We start from the raw sequence: 12,831 nt of genomic DNA on the forward strand, positions 1-12,831 counted from the left end.
TAGCGCTGTCGCCTCACAGCAAGAAGGTCCTGGGTTCGAGCCCCGGGGCCGGCGAGGGCCTTTCTGTGTGGAGTTTGCATGTTCTCCCCGTGTCCGCGTGGGTTTCCTCCGGGTGCTCTGGTTTCCCCCACAGTCCAAAGACATGCAGGTTAGGTTAACTGGTGACTCTAAATTGACCGTAGGTGTGAATGTGAGTGTGAATGGTTGTCTGTGTCTATGTGTCAGCCCTGTGATGACCTGGCGACTTGTCCAGGGTGTACCCCGCCTTTCGCCCGTAGTCAGCTGGGATAGGCTCCAGCTTGCCTGCGACCCTGTAGAAGGATAAAGCGGCTAGAGATAATGAGATGAGATGAGAAGTTCAATAACTTACCGTAAGTAAAAGCAAAATGAAGTGATTTTATATACAATGATTCCTATCTACATATATTGCACCTGAGTTAAGGATACATAGTAAGACAGTGTACCACAGGTATACAGTGGCATTGTACAGCTTGACAGCAACAGGTAGGAATTTCCTGTGTCTCTCAGTTGTGCAGCGTGAAAGAATCAGCCGTTTACTGAATGTGCTCCTGTGGCTGATCAGCTCCTCATGTAGAGGGTGGGAAGGACAGTCTAAGATTGTTTTCATTTTGGACAGTGTCCTCTTCTCCAACACCACTGTCAGAGAGGCCAGTTCCACACCTACAGCATTGCCAGCCTTCCTGACCAGACGTTCCCGATTTCCAGGGACAGACCCCGATTTTAATTACCTGTCCCCGAAAATGTCCCCGATTTTGGCCGCGAACCCCTGGTTCCGATCGAGTGACAGAGGTCTTTGAAAGTAGCCTAGGAGAAGACGTGCGTGGGTTGCTTTGACAGTAATCCTATTTCAGAGTGACACTGGCTTTCAAGTGCCCCATAGGTGGATCACGCCATGTGATCATTACATCAGATAATGTTTAATAACTTTTGACAGAACTGCATGCGTCTATAGAGCCTCGTCTAAATAGGTTACTCGTCATCCTGGTACAAGTTACAGGTTGTCTTCATAGACTGGTAGGTGACTCAGTGGCTTTTCTCGTGAGTGTCTATTTTGCGTTTGCTATCTTTTTTTTTTCCATATGACACATGACGGGCGGCACGGTGGTGTAGTGGTTAGCGCTGTCACCTCACAGCAAGAAGGTCTGGGTTCGAGCCCCGTGGCCGGCGAGGGCCTTTCTGTGCGGAGTTTGTATGTTCTCCCCGTGTCCGCGTGGGTTTCCTCCGGGTGCTCCGGTTTCCCCCACAGTTCAAAGACATGCAGGTTAGGTTAACTGGTGACTCTAAATTGACCGTAGGTGTGAATGTGAATAGTTGTCTGTGTCTATGTGTCAGCCCTGCGATGACCTGGTGACTTGTCCAGGGTGTATCCCGCCTCTTGCCCATAGTTAGCTGGGATAGGCTCCAGCTTGCCTGCGACCCTGTAAGACAGGATAAGCGGCTACAGATAATGGATGGATGGATGCTTTGTACTACTTTAACACACCTGCCCTGCATGTGTTATTTTCTCAGAATAGCACAGTCCATTGTATGTTATTCCTAACATACCCTAACAGCATGAATTGTCATGTTTGATTCCTTAAATAATCAGAATCACTTTATTAATCCCCAGAGGGAAATTCAAATTTGCAACCAAGTTCCTGAATCAAAGAAGTAGTAAACATACATAAAAATAGAAGATAAAATAGTCTGAGAAAAATAATAAATACAAATAAAATAATTTTAAATAAAGTTCAATAAGGGGCGGCACGGTGGTGTAGTGGTTAGCGCTGTCGCCTCACAGCAAGAAGGTCCTGGGTTCGAGCCCCGGGGCCGGCGAGGGCCTTTCTGTGTGGAGTTTGCATGTTCTCCCCGTGTCCGCGTGGGTTTCCTCCGGGTGCTCTGGTTTCCCCCACAGTCCAAAGACATGCAGGTTAGGTTAACTGGTGACTCTAAATTGACCGTAGGTGTGAATGTGAGTGTGAATGGTTGTCTGTGTCTATGTGTCAGCCCTGTGATGACCTGGCGACTTGTCCAGGGTGTACCCCGCCTTTCGCCCGTAGTCAGCTGGGATAGGCTCCAGCTTGCCTGCGACCCTGTAGAAGGATAAAGCGGCTAGAGATAATGAGATGAGATGAGAAGTTCAATAACTTACCGTAAGTAAAAGCAAAATGAAGTGATTTTATATACAATGATTCCTATCTACATATATTGCACCTGAGTTAAGGATACATAGTAAGACAGTGTACCACAGGTATACAGTGGCATTGTACAGCTTGACAGCAACAGGTAGGAATTTCCTGTGTCTCTCAGTTGTGCAGCGTGAAAGAATCAGCCGTTTACTGAATGTGCTCCTGTGGCTGATCAGCTCCTCATGTAGAGGGTGGGAAGGACAGTCTAAGATTGTTTTCATTTTGGACAGTGTCCTCTTCTCCAACACCACTGTCAGAGAGGCCAGTTCCACACCTACAGCATTGCCAGCCTTCCTGACCAGACGTTCCCGATTTCCAGGGACAGACCCCGATTTTAATTACCTGTCCCCGAAAATGTCCCCGATTTTGGCCGCGAACCCCTGGTTCCGATCGAGTGACAGAGGTCTTTGAAAGTAGCCTAGGAGAAGACGTGCGTGGGTTGCTTTGACAGTAATCCTATTTCAGAGTGACACTGGCTTTCAAGTGCCCCATAGGTGGATCACGCCATGTGATCATTACATCAGATAATGTTTAATAACTTTTGACAGAACTGCGTGCGTCTATAGAGCCTCGTCTAAATAGGTTACTCGTCATCCTGGTACAAGTTACAGGTTGTCTTCATAGACTGGTAGGTGACTCAGTGGCTTTTCTCGTGAGTGTCTATTTTGCGTTTGCTATCTTTTTTTTTTTTTTCCATATGACACATGACGGGCGGCACGGTGGTGTAGTGGTTAGCGCTGTCACCTCACAGCAAGAAGCTCTGGGTTCGAGCCCCGGGGCCGGCGAGGGCCTTTCTGTGTGGAGTTTGCATGTTCTCCCCGTGTCCGCGTGGGTTTCCTCCGGGTGCTCCGGTTTCCCCCACAGTCCAAAGACATGCAGGTTAGGTTAACTGGTGACTCTAAATTGACCGTAGGTGTGAATGTGAGTGTGAATGGTTGTCTGTGTCTATGTGTCAGCCCTGTGATGACCTGGTGACTTGTCCAGGGTGTACCCCGCCTTTCGCCCGTAGTCAGCTGGGATAGGCTCCAGCTTGCCTGCGACCCTGTAGAACAGGATAAAGCAGCTACAGATAATGAGATGAGATGAGATGACACATGACACAAAGCATGGCATAGCCTACATCGATTAAATGAAACCAATCCATTCAGGTCGTTCACGAGAAGAGCTTACGTCTTGTCAGTGGAAGGACGGCGTTGTTTGGTCTCGGCATTTTTCCCGAGCACTCATTAAGTTCAATCAAGTCTTGTCTGTTGTAGACAACATAATGGCTATTATAAGTGCATTTAGCCTATGATTTTGCAACCATTGCAATAGTAGGCTACTGGTCAAAATAAGTTTTAAAAGCCACACCTTTTCAAATAGACATTAGTCTAGGGGTGGCCATTCATTCCGGTTTTCCAGCCCTCTGTCTGGATCATGAAATAGGCTAATCCTCATTTTAGGCATTTGTCTGGATTTCTGACAGTTTCTTCACACAATCGCAAACAATATTTATAGTGGTATTGAAAACAATGCGTTCTCTGCGGTCAGTGATCTGCATTTCGGGTGCAACAGTGAACATCAGCCGGCGCAGATGCTCACACTGAACTGTTGTGACACTTCGGATGCATAATGCTCTGAGTCTGTTTTCTAGTGGGGAATGCTGAAACGTGAAAGGATAGACTGTAAAGTTATCTTATCTTACATATATGTCACTCTGGGTCTTAACCCACTATCCTTATAAAGGAACTACAGACATTTCTATCCCTTCATCAGACTTTGTCAGTTATACCTGATACCATGTTTATTTATTTATTTAACAGATTTTAAAGACTGTTTTATGGAAATATTCTTAAGAAATTACTTAAATTGTTAAAAAACAGTTATAGCTATCTGGTAGCCTAATAATTTATTTCTTGACATTTTTTTTTGTTTAAAATAGCTCTAAAATTGTGTGCATCCTTCACAGTGTGTGCTCTTATCACCTTCACATCTTCATACAAATGCTGCTGATAAATCAAATAGGCTAACCTTTAATTTCATTGGTTGGACGGGATGTCATGGGGTGCATTTTTGGTAAAATGCCATTGGTTTGGGATTTAATTTTTTAAAGCATTTTTATGAGCGTCTGTGCTGCAGCTGACTTATTTTAAGAGTCATCTCATAGGCCTACAAAAGATTTTGCTTTGCCCAGTTGTGTCTGAGATAGGGCTATTCAATAAACTAATATACTGAGAGGAAAAAAATTATACAGGCCTATGCTTCCTATGCCATTTATGGACAGACTACAAAAACAGGAACGCTGAGGTTCTAGTTTTATTTTCCCCGCCGAACACCAAAATGTTCCCGTTTTTCTCCCAGAAATCTGGTCACCTTACTGTTAGTGTCCTTCACCTTCAAGCCACTGCCCCAGCAGATGACAGTGTACAGGATGGCCACCACAGACTCATAGAACATCTGCAGCATCGTTTGGCAGATGTTGAAGGACCTTAGCCATCTCAGAAAATAGAGACGGCTCTGGTCCTTTATGTATACAGTGAGCGCGTTTACATGCACATCCAAATCGAGCTACTGTCGGTAATCGAGCTAAGGTTCCAGCAGGGGTGCCAGAGAAATCCAATCCTACATGCACACAAGGAAATCGAGCTATTGTGTGAGGTACATTGTGCACCCGAGCCACAGGTGGCGCTACACGCCCCATCGTGTTGGTACACTTCCGGTTGTCGTCATGAAGAGCTATTCAAGAGTATAAACAAAGTTATCAGCAGTATTGCCAGATACTGCTGACATTTTCCAGCCCAAAACATGTTCAAATCTGCCAAAATGCACTTAAAACCGCCCAATCTGGCAACACTGGCAGTTCCGTGTTCACAAGTTCCGTGCTCAAGCTGTTAGGCTTGCTCTAACAGACTGTATGGCTACAAACTGTCCTGTGCAGACCACTGTTTTGTAAGACAACTTATTTTTGCACAACTGTATATTTTTCTAAAGTCCATTTTTTGCTTACAAAAAATATTTTTCTAAAGTCCATTTTTTGCTTACAATTTAACTTATGTCTTAATAAACACACAAAGTTCAATTGTTTTGTTTTTATTGACATTCTTCAGATGTTGGACATCTATATATACACACACACACACACACACACACACACACACACAAATACAGTGACTTGTTTATGTACACAATTCACAGCTATGCAACAGCTGTACAGATGTATTTGGTGATACAGTAAGTGAGCTAAATTTTAACAGTGCAAACAATGCCACAAAAAGAAAAGATTCATGCCGTTGTCATGCCGACCGAGGCTGTTGTGTTTCCCGCTTGTGGTCTCGTCACTCGTCACTTCCGGAAGGGGCAGTGCTGAAGTAAGTAGCTCGAATACGTAGCTCAATAGGGTATTGAGGTTTTTCACCCACGTGACCAAGTCATGTGATGCATCATTAGGCTGCCATTTTGGACGTCACGGCTCGAATCAGTTTGAATGCGAGGAAGGTGACAAACGAAAAACATAAAAGAAAAAGGAGCGAGATGCAGAAAACACCTTCACTATCCAGCGACGTAGGGCATTTACAGGGTGAGCAGAGGGAGAGGTATTTGCAAAAATTGAGGTTAGCAGGCTTAGAGAACGACGTTTACCTGCTTCCACCAGGATTGTTCACTGACGTACAGAAGTACACGAAGCCCTTGTCTTTACCTGACTTTGGCCCACATGATCTGTATACCTATGTCGTTAAAAACCCATCGCCATACACAGGTATTGATCTGAAAGCGTATAAGAGTTTGGATACCTACAAATATTTTGTGTCAGGCTGGGTAACATGCCTACATCAGTGGGTCGTCCCTGGAGCCGGTGGTCGCCATCTTATTACAGCTAAGGTTTGTTCACGTTTTCATTTACTTTTGGTCCTCAGGATAAAAAAAAATATGAAATGTCATTGAAATAACTTCTTAGTCTGTTGAGACATGGCCCGTTATAAATTTGCTGTTACCAGGCAATGACCAAGAACTGTATTATTAGGGTCGGTGTCTGTGTTGTAGCAGTGTACTAGCAGCTAGCTGTTAGCACTAGCTAATGTCAACAACATAGTAGCTAGTATGTTACTGTAGCAATGTTTACATTCAGTCATTTGGATGACTGTTAAAACCTTTCAGTCTCAAGTTTTTCCTTTACTGTATTTACTAGTTTATTGTAATTATGATCCGGCAGCTATTTACACCGGATCCAGTGTAAATAGCTGCCAGAGCGCACTCCGGAACCTCGGCCGGAGCACTCCGGGAGCAAGCCGGAGCGTGCTGCTTAATTTGAGGGGGAGCAAGCCGGAGCGTGCTCCGGCAGCTATTTACACTGGATCTGGTGTAAATAGCTGCCGGATCATAATTACAGTAAAGTAGTAAATACAGTAAAGGAAAAACTTGAGACTGAAAGGTTTTAACAGTCATCCAAATGACTGAACGTAAACATTGCTACAGTAACATACTAGCTACTATGTTGTTGACATTAGCTAGCTTGACCTTCAAAATGGCGGACACCGGGGCGTCACGTGACCCTGTGACATCAGGTGAAATACCTCAATACATGCACTAAGTAGCTCGGCAGAAATCGCATAATCTAGGTCGTGTAGCTCGATTCCGAGAAATCAAGTTCGGTTCAATTTCAGCCGAATTAAGGTGTATACATGGCATTTTGAACTTCGATTTCAGTCGAGCAACGGCAGAAATTCGATTCTCTCTATGTGCATGTAAACGCACTGAGTGTCCACGTTTTTGGACCAGTCCAGTTTATTATCCAAAAGTCAGATATGCTAGGCTAGAGCAAAGGGGGTGGGGGACCACACACGCTCCAGGGCCATAATTAGGAAACATTAGCAAAACATCATCAACAGCACTCTAAACAAATAAATGAAACACAGTAGTCATGAATATTACAACATTTAGGGAAAATACTGATATACACAATGGGAAATCTTAGGGAATTAGGGGAATATTGACACAGTGCATCATGTCTTAACACGGCAGCATTATCTTAGTCATCACAGCTTGGTGCCTGTGTCCCAAAACAACAACTAGAAGCTTGGTGTGGTTTCTTCTCCCTGCCATTCAAACCTTTCCTCTTGTTTGGGATTGGCTCGTAGCGTCCCGCCTCCTGCGCTATGATTGGCTAGTTCACAGTCTGAAGTTTGCCGATTGGACAGAACGATCTGTCAATAACTAGAATGTGTGTCAGTACCAGACTGAGGCAAAAACGAGCACTTTTCTTCTAACTTGTACGTATAGTTAGTTAGTAAGTAATTAATTAAAGAAAGAAAGGTCAACAAAATAAGTAACTATGGAGTCACACAGAGCCTGCATGAGTCACTCCTAACTTGCTAGCTGGCGTTGTGAAACAGCTGCTTAAGCAGACTAGCATGCTAACAGGGTTAGCGTTCGGTTAATGATTTGCTTACGTAATTCATTTTATGAAGGAAAAAACAAACAAACAAACAAAAAAAAAAGAGTGAAAGAACGCAGATGAGAGAACATGCCACCGCTGAAGTTCTGCGCCAATGTCTCCTGGCTGTTCACGGAGCTGCCCGAGGTGAGGGAGAGACTGCGAGCAGCTGCGTGTGCAGGTTTCCAGGCTGTGGAGGCGGCTTGGCTGGACGGCTGTGACCTCAGAGAGCTCCAGAAAGTCCGAGAGGAAACAGGGCTGCAGGTGGCTCTTATTAACACTCCTCCGGGTAAGAACGCACAAACGTCTGGGACACGTTCAACTAAACTCCCTCACTGAACTTTACACAGCATGACTGAGGTCTTTACCCACACTATAGTGTGTTTATTTAACTGTCACAGCTTTGCCACAAAGTGTTCCTTACCCATCAGAGAGAGTTTTCGGTTTCCTACTCATGCAGGCCTAGAAATTCATATATATTTTTTTTTCACCAGCCAGCCGGACTAGTTACACTACCGTTCAAAAGTTTGGGGTCACCCAGACAATCTTGTGTTTTCCATGAAAAGTCACACTTTTTTATTTACCACCGTAAGTTGTAAAATGAATAGAAGATATAGTCAAGACATTTTTCTGGCCATTTTGAGCATTTAATCGACCCCACAAATGTGATGCTCCAGAAACTCAGGGTGTTTTCACACCTGGTCCCCTTTAAAGGAACCAGACTCGGTCCTCTTTAAGTGGACCAAAAAGTGGACCAACAGAAAAAGAACTCAGTTCTTTTTGTGTTCACACTGTGAATTTATTACAAAGAGGACTGGGTTCTCTTTCTGGTCCAGTTAAGCTTTGATGGGGCCTCAGTCCTCTTTCTGTTCACACCAGGTCCTCTAGAGCCCTCAGACCCCCAGTGCATGGAATTCTGGGTAATTTTCTCTTGAATCAAAATGTCTGCTGCCATGCTTGCGTGCTGTATTCTTTGATCAAAATAGTGCGGATTAAGGAAAATAAATTTATTCCAGCTATCTATGAGCACAAAACACGGCTGGTAAGTTCCAAAAAGAAGTTGAGTTTCCCTGCTACAGTCACGTGACCAACTACGGCAAACGAAGAAGGTTAAACTACAGTGAAAAAGGCGAAGTGAACCTGGTGCACTTTTTGTTCACAATGCGCAGATTAGGCGAACCGTACTGAGACCACCTCCTGAGGTGGTCTCAGTTCGGTTCGCTTTAAAGGGGTCTGGGTACGGTTGGAGTGTTCACATATGCGCAAAAAATGCTGAGTCATCGATCTGAGTTCGGTTAGATGGCTGAAAGGGACCAAGTGTGAAAACGCCCTCAATCTGCTCAAAGGAAGGTCGGTTTTATAGCTTCTCTAAAGAGCTAATAGTCTAGTCGTGATTTCATGAACCCGGAAATGTTGAGTACCCTAAAGTTTTATTGCAGAAATATCATCTATAGGCCTAATGGATAGAATTTAGCTTGGTTGCCCAAAGTTGCACTTTGAGCAATTTGCATAATTTGCATAAATAGGCGATTAAACTGAGATTATTACAGGTGAATAGGCTAAAAAAAAAAAATAATAATAATAATAATAGATATCACCATCAAACTTTCTCAGTTGATTACTTATGCTAACATGAGAAAAAAATGTATTGCATGTTTTTGTAATTTAATGTTTAAATATGCAAATGAGGCCATAAACCATCAAATACAGTGGTGCTTGAAAGTTTGTGAACCCTTTAGAATTTTCGATATTTCTGCATAAATATCACTGAAAACATCATCAGATTTTCACAGAAGTCCTAAAAGTAGATAAAGAGAACCCAGTTAAACAAATGAGACAAAAATATTATACTTGGTCATTTTATTTATTGAGGAAAATGATCCAATATTACATATATGTGAGTGGCAAAAGTATGTGAACCTCTAGGATTAGCAGTTAATTTGAAGGTGAAATTAGAGTCAGGTGTTTTCAATCAATGGGATGACAATCAGTTGTGAGTGGGCACCCTGTTTTATTTAAAGAACAGGGATCTATCAAAGTCTGATCTTCACAACACACATTTGTGGAAGTGTATCATGGCATGAACAAAGGAGATTTCTGAGGACCTCAGAAAAAGCATTGTTGATGCTCATCAGGCTGGAAAAGGTTACAAAACCATCTCTAAAGAGTTTGGACTCCACCAGTCCACAGTCAGACAGATTGTGTACAAATGGAGGAAATTCAAGACCATTGTTACCCTCCCTAGGAGTGGTCGACCAACAAAGATCACTCCAAGAGCAAGGTGTGTAATAGTCAGCGAGGTCACAAAGGACCCCAGGGTAACTTCTAAGCAACTGAAGGCCTCTCTCACATTGGCTAATGTTCATGAGTCCACCATCAGGAGAACACTGAACAACAATGGTGTGCATGGCAGGATTGCAAGGAGAAAGCCACTGCTCTCCAAAAAGAACATTGCTGCTCATCTGCAGTTTGCTAAAGATCACGTAGACAAGCCAGAAGGCTGTTGTAAATATATTTTGTGGATGGATGAGACCAAAATAGAACTTTTTGGTTTAAATGAGAAGCGTTATGTTTGGAGAAAGGAAAACACTGCATTCCAGCATAAGAACCTTATCCCGTCTGTGAAACATGGTGGTGGTAGTATCATGGTTTGGGCCTGTTTTGCTGCATCTGGGCCAGGACAGCTTGCCATCATTGATGGAACAATGAATTCTGATTTATACCAGTGAATTCTAAAGGAAAACGTCAGGACATCTGTCCATGAACTGAATCTCAAGAGAAGGTGGGTCATGCAGCAAGACAACGACCCTAAGCACACAAGTCGTTCTACCAAAGAATGGGTAAAAAAGAATAAAGTTAATGTTTTGGAATGGCCAAGTCAAAGTCCTGACCTTAATCCAATCGAAATGTTGTGGAAGGACCTGAAGCGAGCAGTTCATGTGAGGAAACCCACCAACATCCCAGAGTTGAAGCTGTTCTGTACGGAGGAACGGGCTAAAATTCCTCCAAGCCGGTGTGCAGGACTGATCAACAGTTACCGCAAACGTTTAGTTGCAGTTATTGCTGCACAAGGGGGTCACACCAGATACTGAAAGCAAAGGTTCACATACTTTTGCCACTCACAGATATGTAATATTGGATCATTTTCCTCAATAAATAAATGACCAAGTATAATATTTTTGTCTCATTTGTTTAACTGGGTTCTCTTTATCTACTTTTAGGACTTGTGTGAAAATCTGATGATGTTTTAGGTCATATTTATGCAGAAATATAGAAAATTCTAAAGGGTTCACAAACTTTCAAGCACCACTGTATGCGCTCATTTGCATACACACAATCATATTCATTGATGAAGCCCGAGTCAAAATAATTTTACTTAGGGTAAAAATGTATACTTGGGGGTATGATTTGGTGAAAAACGTTTAAGGAATCTGATCAGGTAGCAGTGTTTGGACTATTGTATGGATAGATTAAAGTGCCATTCCACCATTGGATGTATTCTTTGGCATAAAATACAATATATTTTATGACAACATGACTAGATAGAGAAATCTTTTAGCTCCAAAATGATATATCAAACATAATTTTTTGACAACGACAAGTATATTACAGGGAGTGCAGAATTATTAGGCAAATGAGTATGTTGACCACATTACCCTCTCTATGCATGTTGGCCTACTCCAAGCTGCATAGGCTTGAAAGCCTCCTACCAATTAAGCATACCAGGTGATGTGCATCTCTGTAATGAAAAGGGGTGTGGTCTAATGACATCAACACCCTATATCAGGTGTGCAAAATTATTAGGCAACTTCCTTTCCTTTGGCAAAATGGGTCAGAATAGGGATTTGACGGACTCAGAAAAGTCAAAAATAGTGACATATATTGCAAAGGGATGGAGCACTCTTAAAATTGCCCAGCTTTTGAAGCGTGACCATCGAACAATCAAGCGCTTCATTCAAAATAGTCAACAGGGTCGCAAGAAGCGCGTTGAAAAAAAAAGGCGCAAACTAACTGCCCGTGAACTGAGGAAAGTCAAGCATGAAGCTGCCAAGATGCCACTCGCCACCAGTTTTGCCATATTTCAGAGCTGCAACATCACTGGAGTGTCAAAAAGTACAAGGTGTGCAATACTCAGGGACACGGCCAAGGTAACAAAGGCTGAAAAACGACCACCACTGAACAAGACACACAAGATGAAACGTCAAGACTGGGCCAAGAAGTATCACAAGACTGATTTTTCTAAGGTCTTATGGACAGATGAAATGAGAGTGAGTCTTGATGGGCCAGATGGATGGGCTCGTGGCTGGATCAGCAAAGGGCAGAGAGCTCCAGTCCGACTCAGACGCCAGCAAGGTGGAGGTGGGGTACTGGTATGGGCTGGTATCATCAAAGATGAGCTTGTGGGACCTTTTCGGGTTGAGGATGGCATCAAGCTCAACTCCCAGTCCTATTGTCAGTTTTTGGAAGACACCTTCTTCAAGCAGTGGTACAGGAAGAAGTCAGCATCCTTCAAGAAAAACATGATTTTCATGCAAGACAATGCTCCATCACACGCATCCAAGTACTCCACAGCATGGCTGGCCAGAAAGGGTCTAAAGGAAGAAAGATTAATGACGTGGCCTCCTTGTTCACCTGGGCCCTGTACTACGAACGGAGGTTAACCTACCCAGAAGTAACCCAGGGTTCCCCCGCTAAACCGGGGTTGACAAAACCTGGTTATCTTGTTTGGGGTTAAACGGTACTACGACGCCAGTTATGAAGTTGATTTGTTGAACCTGGTTTAACTTAATCAGGGTTAATGCGCGTTCACGTTAAAGGGGAGGTTATCAGCGCAAATCACCACTGTTCACAATGGCACGGTCGCCGTACTTCACGGAGGAAGAATGCGCTGTCATAATGCAAAGCTACGAGGAGTTCAAAACAACATTAAGAGCAAAATCTAACACAGCGGCTGCCAGTAAGGAGCGGCAAGCATGTTGGCAACGAATTGCCGATCGGGTAAATGCGCAAGTACATTCTCCCTTCTACATGTTCCAGAACAGAAGTATAGGATGAGAGAAAGCTTCATGATCAATCACAAGTCACAGAAAATGGTCCTTCGACGTGGCCCCAGTCATATATAGCTTGTTTAATGTCCGAAAAATCCTGAATAAAATTTGGTATGGTAAATTCATGGAGTAGCCTACTTAAGCTGATATGTGCACAGAGTCACATGAATTAGGATGACTGACT

General features: G+C 43.5%; 1 protein-coding gene across 2 annotated transcripts in view; it reads left to right on the forward strand.

Annotated features, from left to right (window-relative positions):
- The first annotated feature begins 7,370 nt into the window (after positions 1-7,370).
- hyi (hydroxypyruvate isomerase) overlaps positions 7,371-12,831 on the forward strand; it is a 54,494-nt gene continuing 49,033 nt past the window's right edge. For both annotated transcript variants that reach the window (XM_060919690.1, XM_060919691.1), the window contains exon 1: positions 7,371-7,888. In XM_060919690.1, coding sequence (XP_060775673.1) covers positions 7,690-7,888 — 199 coding nt within the window. In that variant the 5' untranslated portion in view covers positions 7,371-7,689. The remainder of the gene's footprint in view (positions 7,889-12,831) is intronic.

Source organism: Neoarius graeffei, chromosome 4, assembly GCF_027579695.1.
Source record: "Neoarius graeffei isolate fNeoGra1 chromosome 4, fNeoGra1.pri, whole genome shotgun sequence".
Taxonomy (NCBI): Eukaryota; Metazoa; Chordata; class Actinopteri; order Siluriformes; family Ariidae; genus Neoarius; species Neoarius graeffei.